A 24,632-nucleotide genomic window follows, 5' to 3' on the forward strand; every position below is an offset into this window, starting at 1 on the left:
CAAACGTTGACTAAGTTCTTGCCCAAACCTCTCTTCTCGCTTTAAGTTTATTGCTTCCTACTCTCAATCTCTGCTCTTGGCTTATCCATGATATCTTGTGCCCTCTGCTGCGTTAGGGAAACCAAGTAAAAACTACATCACTAACAAAGGAGAATTGACGGGGGGGGGGGGGGGGGGAAACTGAGGCACAGAGAGGCTAATTGACTCACCCAAGATCACACAGGAAGCCTGCAGCAGAGCTGGGAACTGCACCTGGGTCTCCCAAGCCCCCCGGCTAGCCCCATAACCAAGGAACCTCTTTATGACTTCATCGCTGCCGTTTTCTCCTCTAGTCTTTCCTCCCTGTATCCAAACTAACAAAGGACTCTATGGAATAACATCACACCTGGGATGTCTGTGAGGCGCGTAAGCCTTCACCAAAATCTGTTGCTTGGATTATGGGTTTCTTGTATTTGATTTGCATTTGCAATGCACCCAAAAGAGAGACTTTTTGTATTCGGCTCCAATGGCATCTAGCAAATTGATCATAGGTGCGTAGGCAAAATTATTACTTCAATATTTTTTCTTCCAAAATATTTATGCTGCCCCCCCCCCAAACTAAATAAATTCCTGAATGATATCACCCAGATGCTAAATTAGAGTGAAATTATGTTGAGTGGGTAAGGACAGTTCCAGTGAATCAGGAAACATTCCAATGCACTACTCCATGATGTAATACATGGGTAGACAATAGGGCGACCATCCGTCAAATCCGGACCACCAGACGCTTTTGAATGGACCGCGAAATCTTTTTATTTACTTATGATCATTATTGTTATTGCAGTGTGAAAAATGTTTCTCTGGAGTCTGAACCTTGACTGTACCCTGATCAAGAAATTTGGACCGTGACAAAAAATAATTGATTGTAATATATACAAGTCTCGGGTGGTATGCCTGCCATTGTCTGTTGGTGGAAGGAGTCAGCCCGGAGGTAAAGGCTGTGGTCCTGTCACCCCAAAGGAAATAAGAGCTCTCCTACAGACGACAATGGCGCAAAGCGTTTGCACTGAAACGATGCCACGTTTCAGAATTCCACGCAAGCCCCAAACTCAGGCCAGGTTTGTCTGAAAGGTCCATGAACACCCGGGTCAAGCTAAGGCTTTGGATGGAAGCTCACACAACGTTCAGTGGCTCCGCAGTCTGAAAGCAAGAGAAACTCGGCTGCTTTGGCCAGGTTTCATTTGAAACTGCAAAACCTGCGGGGAGGCAGAGGAGGAGGTAGGCCCCGGCAACCAGACCAGGTTCTCATGTGACCTGAAAACTCAGAGTACCGCCAGACTCTAGACCTGCCAGCTAATAGGGATGCTGTAGCCTCAAATGGCAGGGGTCTGTGTTTTGGGAGCACAAAGTCCTGAGTTATATTTCCTATGCCTCATGTGAGTAGTTGAATTGGTGACCCTGCTTTTTGTGCATATGCTGCATGCAGACACAGCTCGTTGCTAAGAGGCATTCTGAAGGAGCCTAGGGCTGCTCACTCCACCCAAGCTTGTAGGGAACTGGGGGAAGCCACTTGTGAAGGAGAGCCTGCAAGTCCCTGGGGAAAGGGTGGGTGAGGAGGACTGGCTTTGGTGCCCTGCGAGACCCTCCTCCTAGAAGCTGCAGAAATGTGAGGAAGGAGGATGGGGACTTAGGTTTGGAAGGTAAAGAGCTGGGTATGTATAATGAGAGGGCCTGACCATTCTGAGCCCTCCACCACAAGGATTCCCGCACACACAGGAAGCCCAAGCAGACCGAGGTGGTCCAGGCGATGGTTCCACTAGGGCCAGGGAGGAGGGGCCCTGCCCCACGTCCCCAATCTGGAATGGCAGCAGAGCCACACTCCATAACTGCTGCTGCCTCTCCAGGACTGTATTCATCCCTGCTGCTACTACACAGTCACTCAGGGAGACAGCGGCCAGTGATCCATGCAGCACTAGCTCCATCCACTCTGCTCCTGCGCCCTGCCCACAAACCCTGCTGCTATACATGCTGTGGGGCTGGAGGCACCAATCCATTTTGTGGGCTTCTGAAATCCTGCTCCTCCATAGAGCTGCACCAGGTAGGGCCTTCCACAGCCCCGGCGTAAGCACTTCTGGACAGACTGTCTTATTATACGCACAGACCCCCTAGCACAATAGAGCCCTGATCTCACTTGAAGCTTCCAGGCACTATATTGATCCAAACAATGAAGGAGGAGGTGGAAGGGACATGATTTTCCCCTTGTGCAGGAGAGACTGTGTGAGCAAGATGAGTGGAAGAGAACAGTGCCTCGGAAATTCAGACAGGAAGAAATAAGCCCCCTGGGTAATAAAATACAGGCCAGCGGTATAAACTGCCATAGACCCACTGAATATAACCTCACCTACTTTGTCTTTCTCTAGCTCCACTGAAGTCATCTACGTCCGCAGAGGATCTGGCCCGTTTTTTTTAAAAACGGTAAAGTGACCCCCTTTCTCCACACGCTCCCCGAGCCTCCCAAAGCCCTGCAGCCTTCGTTAGGGGCCCAAATTGCACCTTCTATGTTTTACTGACTCTCCCTGCGAAGACTGACATGAAAAGGTCATTGATTTGTCAGAGCAGCTCCATTTACTGTGTCTTTATTACTGCAGCGCGCACACCGAGCGCGAGCCGAGATTGATTAGGGTTATCTCGGGCAGATCATATAATCGGCGCGGGTTTGTCATTGTTTTATAGTCTCATCAACAGCAAATCCTCAAATTGTCACCCACGAGGAGAGGGAGGCACACTGCATTTCAGACTGCAGTGCTGGGACTGGGAGCGGCACCTTTTGGGAGCGCTCTGTATTGGAAGCCACACGTATGCTGTCTTCCACTGTCTGATGAGCTGGACTTTTGATTAACCTCACATAATAAGCTACAGGACAGTGAAAGCACGAGGTCTAACTCAGAATACAAAGAATCTATGGAAATAGAATGTCCAGGTTTGGCTACACAAAATATTTGCCATTGTGTTTTCTTATGTTCCTTTGTCCTATATCGATAGATGAAAGTGGATACAAGGGGGGTAGAGGTGAGTGGTGGGTGGGTTAATGAATGCGCTGACCTATGACCTCCAGAGACCAAATTTGATCAATGTCACTAGTATTAGAAACCAGGGACTGGTTGGAGAGTAGGGTGAGTCAGTTGCTGGCTGGGTTTCTTATGTCTCAGTCAAACTGGTGGGGGGGGCATTCTGAAGGAGCCTAGGGCTGCTCACTCCACCCAAGCTTGTGGGAGAGAGGAGGGAAAGTAGGAGCTTTCCCCGGTAAAACAGAAATGTCATCTGGGCTAGTTTATCCAGAACAAATACATCACAAATCCAAACCTATCATTGTGATTGGCTACGAATAATTCATAGAGCAGCAACTGTCACAGCTGAACAACGAACAAGAGAAGTGATCTGCATCAAACAGCTTACAGAGCAGGGCCCAATTCTATAGCCAGAGGTTGCACTTTCTATGGTGAGTTGGTCCATTGCCTCTAAGTAGCTGCAGGATTGGAACTTAAATTGGACAAGAGATACAAACTCAAGAGCCAGAGAGTGGGGATTTGCTGATGATGGGCAGAAGGGAGTAATGACTGCTGAGCAGTATGTTCTTTAAGGAGGAATTTGGAGAAAGAGAGGGGATACTTGGAGGACAAGAACCAGGGAGTTTGTGCTTGCAATATTACTTAATTCTCATATAGCACAAACCAGGGCCGGCTCAGGCTTTTTTGCCGCCCCAAGTGGCGAAGGGGGGGAAAAAAAAAGAAAAAAAAAGCCACGATCGGCAGCACTTCGGTGGCAGCTCAACCGCGCCGCTTCATTCCTCGGCGGCGAATCCTTCGCTCCGAGAGGGACTGAGGGACCCGCGGCCGAATTGCTGCTGAAGACCCGGATGTGCCGCCCCAAGCATCTGCTTCGTTCGCTGGTGCCTGGAGCCAGCCCTGGCACAAACACTGCATGTCTCCAAGTGCTTCATAAATGCAGGAAGAATTGCCCCCATTTGACAGTTGGTCAAACTGAGGAACTGAAAAGTTAAGTGACACATTCCTCTGCTCACAAAAGTCAGTGGCAGAACCAGGAGCATAACCTGGCCTTTTGACGTCTCGTCTAGTGTTCTACCCCTGGGCCGTGCTGCCTTATTTCCTTAATGCTTTCAATCTAGTCCCCCATAGTGATCTGGCCACACTGTGAAGGCACAACAAAATCTGGCAGGACTAGAAGTCTGTGCTCAAGCAAAGGAGGTGGCTCTGCAAATCAGAATTGTAAGTGGGATGGCGAGACGTGGGACCTCGTCCAGCAAAACATCCACACGCATTTCTAGTTTTAAGTATGAGAGTTATCCCATTCAAATCAATGGCATTACTCTCATGCTTAAAATTACGCACACGTTTAAGACCCCAATTTAGGGCAGCACTCCTATTCAAGAAAGCACTTAAGCAGGCTAGCAGAGTACTTTATAGCAGTGGTTCTCAACAGGGGGATCACAAACCCTTTCAGGAGGGCCACGGGGCTCCGTGCCTAAAACCCAGAGCCCGAGCCCCAGCACCTCCTGCAGGGCTGAAGCCAGGAGCCGCAGGGTTGAAGCTCTAATCCCCAGTGCCTGGGGGGGCTGAAGCTGGGAGCAGCAGGGCTGAAGCTCCAATCCCCAGTGGCCTGTGGGGCTGAAGCTGGGAGCAGCAGGGCTGAATTCTGGAGCCCTGAGCCCCGGTGCTCCTCATGGGGCAGAAGCCCTGAGCCCATGGGCAGAGTTGGAGGACACAGGGGTATTCCCCTCCCCTAAAAAACTACAGTGCAAGAGCAGGGCAGTCCCAGGGCAGCTCCACACCCCACCCCACCGCCTTCTCTCCCCACCACCTGGCCAAGTCGGAGGCGGGAAGCCAGAGCCAGAGCCGGGCAGTGCGGGACAGCTGCTGCTCTGGTGGGTGCCATGGAGCAGGCAGCCGCGGCGTTCCCTCGTCTGCTGCTTGTGCCCGGGGTTGAAGCTGCTCCTCAGCTCCCAGCCCCCTTTCCTCACGCAGCTGGTAAGAGCCGCCTGTGTGGGGGACCTGGCTCCATGGCTGGCAGAGCCCTTGGGGAACAGGGACCGCTGGCAGAGCCCTCCCAGCACACAGCCCCTAGCTACCCATCTCCCTGCACCCTGAACTACCCCCTGCCCGCACACAGCCCCAGCTACCCCTCTCCCTGCACCCTGAGCTACCCCCTGCCCGCACACAGCCCCTAGCTACCCCTCTCCCTGCACCCTGAGCTACCCCCTTCCTGCACACAGCTCCTAGCTACCCCCTCCCTGCACCCTGAGCTACCCCCTTCCTGCACACAGCTCCTAGCTACCCCCTCCCTGCACCCTGAACTACCCCCTGCCCGCACACAGCCCCAGCTACCCCTCTCCCTGCACCCTTAGCTACCCCCCTGCCTGCACACAGCTCCGAGCTACCCCCTGCCTGCACCCTGAGCTCCACCCCACCTGCACACAGCCCCTAGCTACCCCTCTCCCTGCACCCAGAACTAACCCCCTGCCTGCACAGCCCCTAGCTACCCCCTCTCTGCACCCTGAACTAACCCCCTGCCCACACCCTGAGCTGTTTTCAGACTTTTTGAGCGGAGCCCCCCACCTTTGAGTTATAATTTATGGTTGCACTCCCCCTCCCCCCCCGACAGGTGGGTGGCCTGCCGAGGTGAGTCAGGGGGTGTAGGTGGCACTCCCTCCCCGGAGCCCGCCGTGCGGAGCTGGCTCGAGCCCCGCTGGCCCCTGCCCACCCAAAATAGAACTCGAACTACATCTATGCCCGAGCTCCCCCGCAGCCCAGAGCCCCGCCCCCGCCCCTGCTGGGCTGTGGAGTTTTTATAGCAGGTTGTGGGGGGCCTCAGAAAAAAAAGGTTGAGAACCCCTGCTTTATAGCACTGTACCTGGCTCTAGCCAACTCGAGCCATTTCTTACTTCTATGAACATTGTAAGTTCTACCCCTTTCTTCTCAAAAATACATCTTATAGCAGTGGGGGGGGGGGGAGAGAATCTCCAGACTCATGTCCATTGTCACTGGCGCGACTCCATCACCGGACAAGAGCAGAGACTTGACTTGCTCCCATATGTTCAGTACGATGCTTAGTCTGTTGAGGGCAGGGGGGAAAGAAATGACGGCAGAGGCGATAAGATTTATGTAGTAAATTAGAAAGTAAAACAACATTTCTAGACTCAGCCTAGTTATTTCAGTCTGAAACCCATAAACAATGGCCCAATAGCTTAACAGGATTGAAATATGATGGTATTCAAAGGGAATGTCAAAAGCGTTAATAACCTGTCTCCTTCTAGCTCTATGCTAAAGCCATATTATGGCCCAGAGTTAAAACCATGCTTAGCCTGCATGCCCCATTTTAAATTTTCTCCATTAAGTGCAAGCCACCGGCATCTCGGTGTGGGGTGGACTCTCACAGCTTCGGCGCATGTTAGTGCATTTCTCCTGTTCTGCCTTTCAACGGCCATGACACCAGGCAGCAGCAATGTTCAATGTGCTGAACCCAAAAGAAAATAGATTATGCCTCGACTGTTCCTGAGCCTGCCTCCGCACACCCGGGAGATGCTGTGTGCCTCTGATCGTGACGCTGCAATTACAGGCTTTGCTGAACAGCAAGCTGTTCAGAGTGTGGACAACTACTTATTTGTTCCCTACTATTTTTTTTCCCCAAAAAAACATTTTTAAGCTTCTCTAATGACTGTAGATAGAAACAAAAACCAAACCTGCGAGGACTACAGTTTTGCTGTTGCTTATAACTTCTCCATTGCATTTCTATGGCTGTGTTGTGGATAATTTCCTTCCTTGCATCTACCATGTCCTAAGGTGGGGCCATATAGTTTACTTAGCTGTGCACATGATCCAAAGCCCACTGAAGTCTATAGGAGTCTTTCCATCAACTTCAGCAGATTTTGGATTGGGCCAATAACTGGGGTGAGCGCTTTACTGGGGCATCTCCTAGGGAATCAATGTGGTGAATGACTTAACAACAGTGACTGCTGCTTAAGTGGGAACTCTTATTAATGGAGATGTGTTTGGCTAGTGCCAAGGAATTAAGTGATGCTAACCAAATGTTAAAGGTAAAATTCTAATATTAGGCATCTTAATATCAAAGTGATCAAATAAATATTAAAAGAAAAAAAATAAAGATCAGAAATGAAATGCAGTAAACATAAATTTCCCCCCCTCTATTTACTATTCAGGAGAGAACATTATATGACATTTTGAGGTGTTTCATGCTTTGTGGTCCTTATGCTTAAGCTAAAATGGGCCTGCATTAAACAGTGGAAGCACCAATCTTGTGCACCATGCAAGGACTAGCAGGATCACAGCCTGAGTAAAGATTTGGCCCCATGAATGTTATTTTTACAACTGGTCAAAACTTTCCAAATTTCAAAAATTGGATGAAATTTCACAATTAAAAGAAATCATAACAAATTTCAATGTCATTTTCATGGTACATTTCCTGTTTTTTTCAGCCAGTTATGGAACTGGTTGAAAATTTTCAAAAGTTTGAATAAAAAAAATAAAAGCAGAGTGTTTTTAAAAATTTGTTAAAGTTTCCCCCTTTATTTGAGACCAGTGCTGATTATTTGTATTAATTTACATAATACATTTATAAATTTATATGCACCTCCATGCAACAACAAAACGATCAGCTTTCAAAGGATGCATTTTTAAAGAACATTCCATTCCAAAGGTACTACAATATTGACAGAAGTTCTAATGTTTTACTGTATTCATCAACTTATGTGTGTACACAGCCAAAGATATGTCTGCTTTTTAAGACAGCCATCTCCTCCTTATGTAATTGTAAGTGACTCAATATTACTGATAGGTGAACTTCAAATATTTTGACTGATCTTCTTTGGTCTGGAAATTAAACCAATGTTCACATAAGCAAAGGCTCTCCTATTGAATTTCCAGCACTTATTGGTTTATGCTTAAACAGAAATACCCTGGATATCATTCCCAACTTGACATTCACCATTTCACATATCTACAGCAACAGTGGCATATTCCAATATCTAAGGCCTTGTCTACACTACAGGGGAAAGTCGATCCAAGCTACACAATTTGAGTTACGTGAATAGCGTAACTCAAATCGACATAGCTTAGATCTACTTACCGCGGGGTCGACACTATGCGACATCAACGGGAGATGCTCTCCCGTCAACTCCCCCTACTCTTCTTGATCTGACAAGAGTCGATGGGAGAGTGATCTGCGGTCAATTTAGCGGGTCCTCACTAAATTGACTGCCAATACATCGATCGTTGCTCATCGATCCCCCGGTGAGTGTAAGTGTAAGCCCTAAGTCTAGGGGAGAGTAGTACCACACTCGCAGTAACAAATGGTAAGTCTTTAAAGGCATTAAGAACCAGATTCACTAAAGGACGTAGGTGTCAGAAATTGAGATGTGGATAGCCAGGCCCAGTGATTGGAGCAGTGGCAATCAGGACGGGAACCGGAACCAACAGTCAGAGCTGGAATCAGGAGTCAAGAGCAGGTTCAGGACAATGGAAGCACAGGGTGGGGAGCTAAGCGAAGGCCTGTGAAGTCATCACCTCTCTCAGACACCTCTCCCTTAGCCTGAGCCCCACGCGACCAAGTCAGCCGGCATGTGCCAGCCACGGGTTTTTAATTGCAGTGTACACATACCCTGAGAAGGGCGAGGCTTAGGACACACCCTTCTTATTGGCATCCACTATTGGCTAGTTTAGGCGACTCCCCACATGGCATGCTGGCTTCTATGGATCCCGTTCTTAGGTTTCTCTCTCTCCCCGTAGGGAGCCCAGGTGCCTAACTTGGGCTTTGTGGAGTCCAGTGATTGTCTAGGCACCTAGAAGCCAGCGGTTACATTAAAGTGCCTTTGTGGATCCAGGCCCAGTTGTACATCTCTACCCCAATATAACGTGACCCGATATAACACGAATTTGGATAGAACGCGGCAAAGCAGCGCTCCGGGGGGCGGGGGGCTGCGCACTCTGGGGGATCAAAGCAAGTTTGATATAACGCTGTTTCACCTATAACGCAGTAAGATTTTTTGGCTCCTGAGGACAGTGTTATATCAAGGTAGAGGTGTACTAAAAGAAAGTTTCTGGATGAAGCTAGAAAGTGCACGTTTTTAAAATAAATTCAGAGCATTTTTGACCTCAGATTCAGAGGAGGAGGTTAAGGCAAAGGTTTGAGAGTTGGTTCTGACTGCATCTGAACTAGATTTCCCATCCCTATTTATAACTAATATGTTGCAGGGTTACCTTTGTTGCCCCCACTAGCCCTATGCACCTGATATTATGAATGGAAATTCAATATTAGCTCTTTAAACTATGCGTTGGTTTTTTTAATTACCTTATCCATTGAAAGACTGTGCAAAATTAGAAATAATAATAATAATAAAAAATCAGGATTAGGAAATAAGCCAGGATCAAAACACCCTCATAAATCATCCTGCACTCCCTGCACATGGGTGAGTGTGCTTATTTTAAAAAAAATCAGGTAAACATTGTTTGGGCCAGCAAAATTGCATTGGGGGAGGAGAGGGGGGGAAGCCCTGGATGAATTATGGATATTAGTCATAGAAGTAAGTTATTAAAAGGCTTTTCAGGGTGAGTGTTCCATGGATGGCATAAATGTAAGTTTTCTCCATTGATGGGAAAGTTAAAAAGGTAATGTTTCCGTTCCACAAATGGCCTCTGTATAAGATGAAGTGTCCCCAAAATGGATAATTAGTATAAGGGGAGTGCAATCGCTTCAGGATTGCTTCTGCAATGCTGCAAAGAGAAAGGAAAATATTTTTACTCCAGAACACAGCAATCTATCCCCCAAAATAAAGACCCCCAAGTCTGTATAGTGCATTTGATTTGGATCGAAATAGAAATTTCCCACTGAAGAAAGTAGGACCAAAATCCGATTACTGCTTGCTACGGTAGGTCTCAGTGAAAAGTACTAGTGGTTCACCCCATTATGTCACAGTGAGCTCATTTCCGAGGTGGAGAGGAAGAATTCTTGGTGATAATCTTTGGCATGAAAATGAAAATCTATTCTGAAGCACGGAAATATTTTTATCTGACATCTTTTGACTGGGAAGGAGGCCATGTGTACGCGCATGTGTCCATAAAAAAACAAACACCTCATTGGTTTTAGATAAATATTTGAAAAGTCTTTTACATTTATACATAGGCAGGAATAGGATTTCTTTTAAGGACTGAAATTAGGGTGTGCAAAATACATCCTGAAGCTCGTATTTATCACCCTCCCCCCCCCTTTCTTGCTACGATTCAAGTTATTCACAAGATTCTACTTAATCACATTGGAAGGCAACAGCATATATTGTAAAGAGTGACACTGTATAATTTCAACCCAGTAAAATAAAAACTGGGTAGGAAACATCATTATATTTACAAATGAATGGTTCAAATCAAGGCAGGTTAGACTGGAAGAGCAATCCTTCTGTTTGAAGGGTACAGGACTGATCCGAGCCCTTTGAAATCAATGGAAAGACTCCCACTGACTGCAGTGGGATTAGAATCTGGCTCCAGATATGTTTGTGGCAGATTTTTCCCTGATAAACTATTATAACCCGGTGAGAAAAAAAAAATTCCCCACTAGGTGACACGTGAAACCTTTTTTGCATGTAACACGGTGTTTCTCGCTCCGGCTGTGTATACTTGGAAGCTCCAGCTGCCTGTTGGTCCCACTGTGCCCTCTGCCCTCCGACAAGCTGAACATTGTGAAGTTAAGCTTCAGGACACTGGTGCCAGTTTCTAAGTGCCCCCAAAGGAGCACACTTCACTCTGCATGCCAGTACTTACCATCTGGTTCATCAGGACGCGCATTATATTCAGAGCTCTGGACAGTGAGCCGGGACGTGCACCGGTTTCTTTCTGTACGCTGTTTCAGCTCTGTGCTGTGAGCATAATCCCCTCTTCACCCAGGAACGTCAGAAGGGCCCCGCCAAGCGGTGATCTAGGGAGAGCTGTCCCCCTGCATTCATCTGATCGACACTTGAATGAAATCCCCCAGCTGGCGCCAACCCAGCAAGTTCTGACAGCAAACGGTTGCTGTAGAGGAGGATTCTCAGAGTTTGAAATATCAAACCCGTTGGGTGGGTTTTAGGGCTTTAGGTTTTTTTGTGGTTTTTCTTTTTATTTTCCCAAAATGCATAACAAGTCTGTGTTATCATCAACACTGCAGGGGAGAGATGGCGTTGAGATTAAGGTGCTAGCATGGACACTCAGGAGATAGGGAGTCAATGCCTGGCTCTGTCACAAGCTCCCTTTGGGTATGTCTACACTACACACTAAGCCCAGGCTCTGACTCAGGTTAGAGCCCAAGCCCCCTTCTGTCCACACACAAATCAGTCTGACTCGGGTCAGCACGCACACACAGAACCTAGGACTCTGCTAGGAGGATGGATCAGTGTCAGAGTCCTGCTGAGGCTCACGTTCAAGCCTGTCATTCTGCAGTGTAGACACAACTCAAGCCACAGACCCAAATCAGAAGGTATGTAAGCAATTGTAAGCCCAGGTGTGACACACTGTGCCCCAAAGCAACATCCTGGCACCTCCATACTCACCATTGTCATATAATGATGACATGTTTTGTGCAACGCATGACTTGTGAGGTATCAATCTAAAAGTCTTGATCTGTTGAACATGAATATCCTGTTGGATTGTATGTGCTCGCATTGTGTGTGAAGTTATGACGTTTTTGCTATGTGCATGTTACTGAAATATGTTGTGAAGTTGGAAACACCCACAACCAGCCTTTCAGGTACAACAATGAAGAAGCTAAACAGTGTTAATGGCCCCATTAAAGGGAATCCACACGCCCAGGGACTATCTCAGGAATTGTTTACAATGGAGGCTCCCCAGAGGGAGCACATAGACAATGGAGGATGCTTGATGAGGCAGGGGGGAGGGGGAGGGAGCGGACCCCCCACGTCATGAGCAAAGATCTTTCCAGCAAGCTAGAAGAAACTATAAATATGGGGAAGTGACATCATCACTTGGCCTCATTCCCCCTACAAGACAACACCTGAAAACACCTTAGGAACAAAGACTGACCCGGGGAAGGGAGTCCCAGGTGGGAAAGAAGGAAGCCCTACCTGTGTCTGGAAAATTGGGGGACTGTTTGTATCATCCGGGTGAGACACTGCTTAATTCAAATCATGTCTAGTGTATAGAACCTAGATTGCAGTTTTGTTTATTTCTTAGGTAACCAACTTTGATCTGTACGCTACTACTTATAATCACTTAAAATCTATCTTTCTGTAGTTAATAAGTTTGTTTTATATTTTTTATTTAAAACTGTGTGCTGCTTGAAGTGCATGGGAAATCTACTCAGTGAACAAAAACTGGTGCATGTCCTCTCTACACTGAGGGAGGGCTGGACTAGGTATTAATCTTATACTGGTCAGACTTTTGACCAGTGCAGGATGGTACAGTCCAGGGGTGCAAGGCTAGGAAGCTGTGGGGAATTGACTGAAGGAGCCTCTCTATCGTTAGTTCATGAGTGGCTGAGGAAAAGCATTCATGTAACTGCAGCTGGGTGTGTCCCTGCTTGTGTAAATGTTTGTGTGAGTGCAGGACTGGGAGCAGTCTGCAGTTTGTCACAGCCTCACAGTGCAAGTTGGGACTCAGATTGGTATGCTGGAGGGCTCAGCTGTACCCCAGTTCCAGGTTGCACCCCGGGGAAGCCTGTCACACCAGGTTCACAATTAATGTGGATGCTCAAGCATAGGCTTGAAAACACCAAGTCCACAAATCTGGGCTTACGATGCAGTGCAGACATACCCTTTGTGACCATGGTCAAGTCCCTTACTCTACCTGTGCTTAAACTCCTCTTCTGTAATTTGGGGACAATAAACGTTACTCTCTCCCACCCTTTGTCTGTCTTGCCTTTTATAGCGTAAGAGCCACAGGACAAGGAGTGTCTTTTACTACTTGGATGTATAGCACAAAGCACCTGGATCTTGACTGGGGTCTCTAGGTAAGGCAAATACAAATTAAATAAAGCAAGAAGAAACTAAACATAAGTGGGGGAGCGAGGTAGGGGTTTAACCTCTTTCTGTAATAATATTAGAAGGGATGTTTACTTGCCTGGACCAGCGTCCCAATTGTTTCATTCATAAATATTTTACCAGTAGAGAATCAGCTTGCCCAATCTTTACAATTGAGCTTTGATGAGACAGAGAGAGGGGAAAAAAAGGATTTCCATTAGTACTTTTGATGTTCTTTGCATACAGAATAATGAACATGAAGGATTCAACTTTTCTCCCTCACTTTATTCTTTTATCTCACAGAGCCATGCACAGTCTCAGGGGTCCTGAGGAAATTAGGGTCTGCACTGGAAAGCAGAATATGCTTTACTTACTGTTCCGCGATGGAACTCTTTCATCCGGACATCTCTCCTCCTTTCCATACCTCAGCTCGTCCGGATCGCTAACGGGGAGGTTGGGAAGGCTTTCGTAACCATGCTGGCTACTAGTCCAAAGAACTAAATCCTGCTTGTTTTACTCTCCGGAGTAGTCTTGTGGAAACCGTAAATGGTTAATGCCCTGAGTTGCACCAGCATACCCACACAGTGCTAACTCCTGCTGCCTGAAACGTATCCTCCTTCAAACTTCTTCCTGGAGAATTCCTCTGCAAAGCCCTCCACTTGCCAGTGGCTAGGCTGCCTGTAAGCCAGGACCTCCTGCTTACTGTGTGAGAGTTTGCTGAGGTTACTATGACCTCATTCTCCTTTTCTTCTCAGCCTGCTGTACCTTGCCATAACCTGGGCTGGGCTTGGTGGGACTGTCTTTACTGTGAGCATCTTGGGCCTTTGATCAGTACCCCACTGCTATTGCAATATAAGTAATAATCATATTGAATTGCATCTTGGGCAACACCAAAGGATTAATTTTTCCTTCACTCGCAACGTGGGCAACCTGATTGATTTCTTTGGCTGGCGCTGACGTGAGGTTAGGATTTAACCAAACTAGCTTATTTATGGTGCAAATATGGTCTAAGGAAACAACCAAACAGCTTTCCTTTTGGTCATTAATGAAACCTAGCAGCATTGGGGGAGCAGGGAGGGGAGGCTGCGGGAGATTATAACAACTGTTATAACAACTAACATTTCAGGATGGATTCTGCAAAATACTGATCACATCTCTACTCTCCTGGACTTCCATAGAGAGTCAAGGACAACGCCTAGCGGGAGGTGCCCACATCTCCTAGAATCAGGCCCCTTTGCATTAGCACAAACACCATTAGTACTGTAGCTTTCCCCTGTCCCAATGGTGCCAAATTAGGGGAATGTATTGCAATGCAGTGTGTGCTCGCTCTATGGACGGTGTTTAGCTGCTTTCTGAAAGTTAGTCACACCCAGATAATACCTAGATTTTCATCAGTAAACCTCAAAGGACAGTATCATTATTCCAATTTTACAGAAGGGGAAACTGAGGCATGGAGAGGCAAAGTGACTTGCCCAAGATCACACCCCAAAGCACAGTCAGGAATTGAATCCAGATCACCCAAGTCTCAGTCCAGTGCTCCAGCCACACAGCATATATATATAGTGGCAAAAACCACTTTGGACAGAGCTAAAACGATGAAATTGTTATTCAGATGTGCTAACAGAGAGTAGTTAAAAGTCAGGTGAATTTGCCACAGTCATACAGCAAGACAGCAGCAGGTTCAGAATGCAGGACTTTAATAGACAGCTCCCAGGCATCTGATCAGGATGATGTTAAAAAGGGCTGGCTAAACAAACCTAGTGTTGGTAGATACTTTATTCAGATTAAATGTAAGTGTCAATGCCAGCTGTCATTAAAAGGAAAGGAAAGGAAACAAAAAGGTCACACTAATGGTTCTGCAGATCACTAGTGGTCTAAAGAGCCCATCAGCAAAATTAAACTATGAGAACTAAGCAAGAGAGGAAACTGGGGCAGTAGAAAGGGAGAAGGGTCCATTACAGGAGCTTTCTCTTCTGCCTTTGGGGGACCAATGTTCTATTGTACTTTAAAGTAACGCTGAGGTTCAGACAGAAGACAGAACAACCTGAACTCAATCTCAATGCACTGCAGCATAACGTGGACATATCCTTCTCTCAGGGGCTCTCACAAGAGGCAGGGGATCCTACATACAGCATCACTGAAGATGCAGGGAAGTGCAGTGACCTTCACACAGGCTTTCCCTGTTTTACAGATCTGTACGCATTCCTCCTGGCATGCCAGTGCCAATATTTTCAAAGCCTGAGCTGCCGAGCTTTAAATTGCATCTTTTATTGTCTGTGTTGTAACACTGCACCCAGGCAATTATAGCCAACCTATTTTCCCTGCACTCATTCCTAAAGTGGAGCTTTCGTGTATGAGGCACAGATTATGGTTTCAGACTGGTTTTCAATTCACGTCCCCTTTCCATCAAGGACTCAGCCGCAGTCGTCTCTTCTTTCTCATGTGAAACTTGCCATACTTGTTAGATTTGATCAATGTAATTTAAAGTAATGGAGGGGAACATAAACAGAGTCCGGTGTCTTACAGAATTTTTGTATGAAGAGGCCTGAAAATACAGATAGCATTTTAAGGGACTTACTGGGAACCGAATTCAAATGAGAGTGACTGGGATGCTAATGTTTGCAGGAGAATTACCACTGCTCATTATTCATCCCCTCTTTTTGTCTTAAGAATGACTATGAAATCCAGCACGTGCCAAGTGAGGACTTGCACCAGGGTTCCGCTGGGTAGGAATAACTCAGCCTGTTAACATAACAGAATGCTCCCCATGTGAGTTGGTGGAATTTTTATAAAACATAGTTCTTGCCCCAATTTATTTTGCTTAAAAAAAGAAAAGAAAAAGAAAAACCAACACCTCATCCTCTGCCCCAGCCAAAACCTGTTGAAAAGCAAAGTAGAGGGCAGCAGCTAGGAGGATAGGAAGGAGGGTGACCACCACATGCCCCCCTCTCCATAGTGGGGATGCACCAGTGGGACAACTGCTCTTCCACAGCATCATCACCTTCAATTCTGTAGGACAGCCCAGAACAAATGAATGCTGTCTCCGCGTATAGAACTGGCTTGCTTGGGTTCCCATGCCACGGAGTGAAACTTCCTCTAAGGATGGAGCAGTAGCAGGGAGCACACACTGACCACACTACCAGAACGGTTGGGAGGAATGTGGAGGTGAGGGCCTGTTTTGTAGATGATCCTGGCCTCCACAGCCGCTCAGGGATGGGGTACGTCTACAAAATTCAGGGCCCACCCCTTGCATGTGGCATGGGAGGGGTGATCTCAGTCTATTTCCCAGGAGACATGTTCACAACACACCTTGCCACCATAACCGGCCCCTTACTGGCAACTGCAGCAGAAAGGCTAAGGATGGGCCTTGCAAACAGAACTACCTCTTCAGCCATGGATGGGTTCACTGCAGGAAAAGGTTGGTATGCTGGCAGGAGGGGAAGAGAGGCAGTTTGCACTATGTCTGCCCATGATGTCCTGATTCCACCTGTAAATAGAGTGCTCCAGTCTTCAGGATTGTCAGTCTGGTACTTTTCAAAAGTATGGACATTGCCACATTACTTTACCCTTAAAGTCTCCATGCAACAAATAAAAAAAAAGCTGCCAATGGTATATGCCTGCCGATACACTTTCCAAACTACTGATGATATGAAGCTCCTCATTTTGTTCTCTGTTTTGCAGGCTCATTCTCTTAGCCTTTTGTTTTCCAAATTCTCCATATTTCGTTACCATTCTGTATCCTTTGAGCTGGTGTCCTCTCCTGCCAACATAGCATCATGAGCAAGTTCACTCCTGACCCAGTGGGTAGAAAGCATTCCATTTCAGCTGGCTATGAAACATACTAAAGAGCTTCATGCTTCCTTTCGCCAAGTTTCTCCTTGGAGGTAGCATAGACAGAGGAGCTGCACGATGGTGCGGCTGATGGAAAAGTTATGGCGCTGGACTCCACCTTTATTTCAGGATGGGAAGAAAAGTGTGGCCGTAACAGAGATGAGGAAACTGTAGGATGCACAGGATCAGATTCTTCACAAGATCTTTAGAAAACGAGGGTGAGAATCCCAGCGTTGCTGGCATCAACTAAATGCGTGTTACCATAGTGGCTAGAGGTCCTAGCAGAAACTGGGCCCCACTCGCCTAGGTACTGTACAGACACATACTAAAAGCCAGTCCGTGCCCCAAAGAGCTTCTGGTCTAAGATAAAGGGTGGGATGCGAAACAAAGGCACAGAGAGGGGAAGTTACTTGTCACACAGCAAGTCACTGGCTGAGCTTGGAAGAGTCTCCTGACTCCCAGTTCAATGCCTTATCCATGGACCACACTGCTTCTCACAATTCTTACATTTGCACATGCAGATGGGGGGCCTACAAACAACGGGCCAGACAGGTGTGTTCAAAAGGAGATCCTCTGCCATGCTCAAGTCCAGGGGTGAGGGAGAAATGCTGTCCCTCATACTCCACTGGGTGATAACCAGCCAAAAGAGAATGGGAGGAAGCAGAGCCATGAGACAACCACACCTCCCCTGAGCAGAAAGGAGACTGCAGCGTGCTCTCCCCTCTGCGTCCGTGCTCACACACTTTCTGGGAAATTTAAGCTTTTATTTTAATATCACTTTCTCCTGAAAAACAGACCCTTCTGGAAGGCGCTGCTAGGGACATGGCAGGGGAACCAAGCCTTTTAAAACCATTCATTATGCAAACAGCTCACTTATTACTGCTGAGCTGAAAGCAAGAATTCCAAGCATGCAAATAAAAATAACTGGGGGAGGAACAGCAAGTAAATGTGCATCCAAGTCTGGCTAACGAAGAACTCAGGTGATAAGTGCCCCAGATCCAGTGGGCAGAAATGAAAAAGTGACACAATGAGAGAGATTGCAGCTGATGGGTCCCTGCCCTTCCTTACATTCACTAGCTGACAGAAGTTCTTGCTTTCGGGCTCCATAGGGCCTTACACTAAGAGGATCTCAAAGCACGTTAAAACATTGGGATTGAATTCGTCCCAATGCAGAGGATCTGCACAAAGCCCTATCTATCATATAACCCTGTAAGACGAGGCTTAAATGCAGCACAGAGCTATGCATGGGAACCCAGCGCTGTGATGCATTGTGTCATTCATTCGGCCTCACAACAACTCCATTTTACAAATGGGGAAACTGAGGCACAAAGTGGTTATATAAATTCTTAAGGTCATACAGATCATTGGCAGAGCAAGACATGGAACCATAGACAATGCCTTGATCTCCTGACTCCCAACTCTGGATTTTAGCCACCAAACCATAATAACCTTGCCATGACCTATTGAAAATTTCACCGGTAAAAATTAAATCTCCGGGGATGAGCTACTGTGATGGAACTTTCTTATATGTCCTTTAAAATATTCCAGAGGGGTTGTTAATGCTGGATAAACTTCAGAAGATACAGAGTCAGAGTCTGATCGGGAAAGGAGACAACACTTCGGATGCTTAGCAGAACTATCCACAACTCTAGAGTCATCAATATCTGGCTAGAAATATCACGAGAACAGTCTGTCCAGTGGTGTTTCAGCACTTCTTTTTCCTAGATGTAGAACTGCAGAGTTGCATGGGTAATCCATGCCGGCAGAGTCTGAGTCTTTGCCCTCTAGAGTATGGACCAGTCTGCTATGGCCTCCAAGCTATGTCAGAGATTCAGTAGTCTCAGGTTTGATCCCTGCAGATGAACCAGATGGTGGTGTCATTACACATGAAAAACAACAACAATGAATTGAATGTTACAAAACCTTCAAAGTTCAATTCTAGAAACAAACAATGGTTCAGTGTAGTATTTTCCCCAATGCCAGCATTCAAGGTCAAATGGAAAAATATATCTTTGTAGTTTTGCATTTAAGTCTATTGTTAGCATCGTTATGTTAATATCATCAACAGAATCACTATGTTAATGTGGTTTTTAAACTCTGCCGTAGCTGTCACAAAGAATAATTTTAATGCACCGGAAAAATAAAATCAGTTCACACCTTGATCTGTAATTAATGCCCTTCAGGAAATATCTATGTAAGGAGGTCCCTCCGCTTTTTTGCATGTAATGGCAAGCTGAACGCATGAGATCCTATATGGAAGGCATACTTAGCTTCCAAGTGTTGAGTGCCTATAGGATTGGCTCATTTTGATATGCTCATGCCTTTACATAAAATCAATAACGTGTTAGTACAAAAAGTGGTAAAAAGTTATACGGGAATTTTGGTTGCTGAATATGTTCGCTTCCAATCCTGCATGTATAACCCACACACCTCCTGGGTGTGGTGTTCTGTCCCATCTAGTAGCACCGAGACTGCTTAGAGAAAGAGAGATTAATGAATCGGCTCTACAGCCTTAGCAAAGGGCCAAACGGCTTTTAGCTCATGCAGTAGAGGCTCATGCACTAAACTCCCGAGGGCTCAGGTTCAATCCTGCCCGCGGACGACTGGGGTCTGTCGGCGTTACACATGGTCAGTGAGCTACTCCTATGAGCAAGGGACTGCAGGATCAGGCCTTTGAAGAGTATATTGCGAATTAAGCTTTCAAAAATGAAGATGATGGTTACATATAAGAAAAATCATGGCACCCGACTGGCTGACAACTGACACGTTATTATGTTTCTATCACTCACTTCCAGGGAGTGGAACAATACTTAGGTCTGAAGCAATGTCAACCAATCAGATTGCATGCGGAGATAAGTGCTTCCTGCCAGACTGCAACTGAATTCAGTGAGCTTAGACGTGGGGAGAGGAGAGCACAAGTTTACCAGGGCCTCTAACTCCACACACTGGCATACAATGAAAAACGGTTACACTTTTTATATTCATGGCCACAGTGGAGAGACTATTGCATACTTCAAAGGAGAAGATTCGCAACACTGTACATGTAACAATACACTGATCGACTTCATGAGTCAGTGAACATTGAGATGCACTGCCCTTCGAGATAGATGAAGGGCAACCACTCCAAACCGAGTGGTCCCACTGAGTAAAGCTACTCAGGCGTATATGTGTATGCAAGACTGGGCCACACATTTGTTCTCCATCGCAGCCAAAATGAATTGCTGCGGCTTCTTATTCTGACGTCATGCAGCTGACTAATTCTTGGGGAATTCTTATTATGATGCCTAGCTTTCATACAGCACTTTGCATCTACAGATCTCAAAGCCCTTTAACAAAAGAGTAAGTATCTTTGTCATCATTTCACAGGTTGGGAAACAGACGCATCATTTCACAGCTTGGGAAAATAAGCAACTTGTCCAAGGTCACACACACAGCATGCCAGTGGCAGTGCTGGGAACAGAACCCAGGTCTCCTGTGTCCCAGTTTATTGCCAATAACCGACCTTGGGGCAAAAAACCCACAATCTGCTCCATGGAAAATACTGTAGCATACGGACAAGTTAACGGGTTATTGGAAGTCAAACACAGTAGGAGAAAGCCCTAATGGATTCATCTCAGATGTATATCTCTAGAGAAGAAAATAAATGGGATGTTACTGCAGGATCTGATCCCTTATTCACAAGGAGTGCTCCCTACTCATTTGAGTAGTTCTATTAGCTCTGAGGACTGCTAGCGACAGTAAGAACTGCAGAATTAGGGCCATCAGTTGTAGTGTTAGAGGAATGAAACATACATCAAAACATGAATAACCACCACCCAGAGTATTACATGCTCTCTGAAATATATGTCAGCACACCTTACAGAAGATCTAACTGCACTGGGGGGACCATCATTCATGGCAAGCGGATGATACCAGAATAGCTGAAAGGAGCTGGGAAGACAGATACCCCATACTTCCAGTGGAGAGATGGTGAGATTTGTTTTTCGCAGAATAAGGAAAACGTGATGTTACTGAAGAAAACGAGCACTGGCATGGTTTATCATCGCTGATGGGGATGCTCATTATAATATGACCACCTATGGAGCACAGAAGCAAACAGCCGCACTCATCAGGTATAACATGCTATAGAAATGAACTGAGATACTTGGGCTTTTTTATCACAGGAAACAACAATCTTCAGCCCAGCAATCAACAAGTCAATATAGCAATATTATGGCGCCAACATGAGAGAAGCTCAAACCTCATGGTTTAAGGTTCAGTTTGACTCTAGGGTTGGAGTTTTTAGAAGGGCTCAGCAGCCACAAAATGAGGCCAGATTTGAAGAAGAAGAAGAAGAAGGAGCTCACAATCCAGCATTTCCCATTGAGAAAAACAGGAGTTCAGTTCTTGTAAAAATCTGGCCACTTCATGTAGGTACCAACATGTGGAGCTGAACTCTTTGGAAAATCCAACCCCAACTTGTGGTTTCTAAAAATTCTGGCCCCCATACATCCAAAATGTAAAACAAGTATCTTTAGCAAATAAAACAAACAACGATACTGACCTACCTCACAGGGGGTTGTCAGACTAATTAGTGTTTGCAAAGCACGTTGAGGTCCTTGCATGACTAGGGGAAGGAGTGGGCTTGACCCTCTTCCACCGGAAGTTAGGGGCAAAGCTCACATTGACCACAGTAAAATGGAATCAGGTGCCAAGGCCTTGAGGAACAACTTCCACTGGAATAGTGAGGCTCTCTGGAAGTGCGAAAAGGCACCCCTAGCACGTATGGTCGGGGTACTGGGAACAGCCCAAGGTCAGATAGCGTAGTCCAGCCTTGAGGACAGAAATACAAACTCAGTAATGGCAATAGGATGTCAAGAATGAAGTGCTCTGTAGGCCAGTGTGAATCATACAGATACTTGTCTTTCCTATCATCTGTTTTGTGCCCAGTGCTGCATTTAAGATACTCAAGATCCACGCCTCAGTAATTACTGAGAACCCATCGCAGGCAAGGCTAGCAGCATATAATTCCAAACCTGAGGACTGATTAATTATAAAACAGGTTGCGATTACAAACTGATGTCAAATTCCGTGCTTTGCTACCGGATTTGTCCCATTACCATGCATCTATTGTGTATATATATATATATATATATATAAATATATCTCAAAACACAACCAGCAGGGCACTACTGAGACATGCAGTAAAACAAGCCCTGATCACATTTACGGCTGAATTCTTGCTACATCTTATTCCTGAATCTAAACACAGTAGCAATTGTAAGAGATTTTCTATAGGGGAATGAATTGTCAAATGAGTGACAGTCTAGTTCAGTCTCTCTCTCTTCACTGCCCATATCCTTCCAATTTGGGGAAAGAGGAGTACGAACACTACACATTTTTACGAAGTGTAAATTAGAGGCACTCAGCATGAGTCAGGATCTGGCCCTTAATATTTATAGAACCCCGGCCTGCAGAGTACCAGACTTGTCTATGCATCTGCTTTTCTAGTCCGTGCACCCACCATTGTAGCATCTGGGCACCATATTCAAAATGAAGGGTCATCATTACATCTATCCTCCCCCCATTTTCAGCTGCCTCCTCCAGTGAGATTAGTCTTGGTGACTGTAACCCAAGGAGAAACAATGCAGGGATGTTCAGCTGCTCTTATCAGGGAAAGGCCTGTTCCAGAGCTGGCCTTTCAAAGCAGCAGGCCGCTGGCTCCTCTTGTATGTGCACAGAAGCTCCCGATTATTGTTTAAATGGCAGACTATGGAGTCTGAAATTAAGAACAATCAACTCAGGTCTTACTAAGCTTCAGGAGGCTTCTTGTGAGGGAGATGCAAATGAAAAATAATCTGGTCAGCCAGTTGCCACGTCCCGTTAGAGCCCATTTCGCTGATGGTCTCCGTCCAGGTTCTAAAAGACAGACCGTCACATCACTAAGAACCCCACCAACACCACCGTTGTCACCAATTAGCTCCCTCGTTGGCAATCTCCGCAGAGGCGCCAAGGACAAAGTGGACAAGGCTGGGATTTCCACGGGGGCCTAAGGGAGTGAAGTACCTGACTCCCCTTTAATTGAATGTAATTTCAATGGGTGCCTTATTCCCTTAGACCCCATGTGAAATTCCAGCCTAAACTACTCTTCAACATCACAGAGATGGGGCCCTCCAGAACAGGGCTGAGGCCCCGTGGTGGGGAAACTTATATTGCCAATGCCCTTCAGTGCCTGGTCTGTGGGTAGTAATAATAACAACTAGTACTTCACAAAGGAGGTCAGTATCGCTATCCCCATTTTACAGATGGAGAAACTAAGGCACAGAAGGGACTTGCCCAAGATCAGCAAATGAGTGACAGAGCTGGGGAAAGAGCCCACGTCTCCTGACTCCCAGTCCAGTGCTCTGTCCATCAGGCCACACTAAAGAACTCTATGAAAACTGAACTATCCAAAATCAATAGTCACTCCTGACTATCTGGGCCAAAATTATTTGTTGAGAAGTACTGTGCACTGGATTAGAAAGCCCCACATGCGAAGCTTCCACAAAGCTCTCCCCTCTCAGAAGTGTTTTACGACGTCATTTATCTGGGCGAAAGAACAGGCTTTAATCAGCCAGCAGAACCGCAAAGAAATAGAATATTTATAGGTAGCTGCGTCCAGTTACTAAACAAGATGAAATCCTCATAGGAGGCTATTAAGGAGATTGCTGGATTTCCTCTCCGCCGGGCAAACAAGATTATCTGTAACAAGCTTATCGACTTGGAAAAAAAAATAATCAGAGCAATGATGAGATAGTTTTGAAAGATAATTAATGATAGATGTGGGGGTGGAAGAGACGGGAATAACAGCTGCGTAACAATTGGAAAGGGACTCCGTAAACATAAGTCTTCATGTGTGATGAGACATAAGGCTATTACGTGACCCATTATATCGTCAGGGAAGGAAAGTAAAGATGCTTACAGTGCTTTGTTGCTGCGACTTCCCAAAAACAGAACTGCCTTTATCGCCTTTTAAATTCAAAGAAGGAAAAATCCCTTGCGAGTAGGTTTGGTAACCATTAGCTTTAACTGATCTGGATCAAAACAAGATTCCGCCAGCATCAATGAAACTTTCCATATAGTGTAACAGCGTTGCCTTTAGACATAGCTACAGTGATGTTTGCCAGCAGGAGGGCTATTCTTGTGAAAGGTATGCTCCAGGGCCAGTTGAAGTCAATGGCAAAACTCCCACAGACGTCAGTGGGTACAGAAGCAGACCTAAGAAGGATGGTCTTGTGGTTAAAGCACTGGACTGGGACTCAGGGAAGCTGGGTTCAAGTCCCAGGGCTCTGTGTGTGACCCTTGTCCAATCACACTTACCTCAGTGTCCCATTTGTAAAATGGAAACAACATTTCACTTCTCCAACTTTTATTCTGCCTTGTGGATTTGGATGGTAAGCTCCTCAGGGCAGGGACTGGTGCTCACTAGGTGTTTATATGGTGCCCCAATTCTGAGGGAGGCCTCTAAGCAGCACCAGAACACAAAGAATAATCTGCTTCCCCAAGATGCTGAGCACTATCAGCTACAATCTCTCATAGGATCAGGATCCTTAAGAACGAATGCTCAGCACCACCCAAGGATGCAATCAGAAACTTTCAGGACGCAGTTAGTGCCAGAGTTTGACAAGAAAAGAGTGGAAAGTAGAAAGGGATTTTAAAAGTTCTACATATACTGTTACTAAACTGGCGAGGTTTCTTTCTCCCAGAATTATTCTCAATACTTTCTGACCTGGAATTAAAAAAGCATCTCTCACAATGCAGATAAAATAGA

General features: G+C 46.1%; 1 protein-coding gene across 4 annotated transcripts in view; it reads right to left on the reverse strand.

Annotated features, from left to right (window-relative positions):
- KAZN (kazrin, periplakin interacting protein) overlaps positions 1–24,632 on the reverse strand; it is a 747,507-nt gene that overhangs the window by 346,536 nt on the left and 376,339 nt on the right. Inside the window, exon 2 of one of the 4 annotated variants that reach the window (XM_065421353.1) lies at positions 4,834–4,844. The exons of the other annotated variants lie outside the window; for them this stretch is intronic. Coding sequence (XP_065277425.1) covers positions 4,834–4,844 — 11 coding nt within the window. The remainder of the gene's footprint in view (positions 1–4,833; positions 4,845–24,632) is intronic. 4 annotated transcript variants of the gene reach the window in all.

This window comes from Emys orbicularis, chromosome 22 (assembly GCF_028017835.1).
Source record: "Emys orbicularis isolate rEmyOrb1 chromosome 22, rEmyOrb1.hap1, whole genome shotgun sequence".
Lineage (NCBI taxonomy): Eukaryota > Metazoa > Chordata > Testudines > Emydidae > Emys > Emys orbicularis.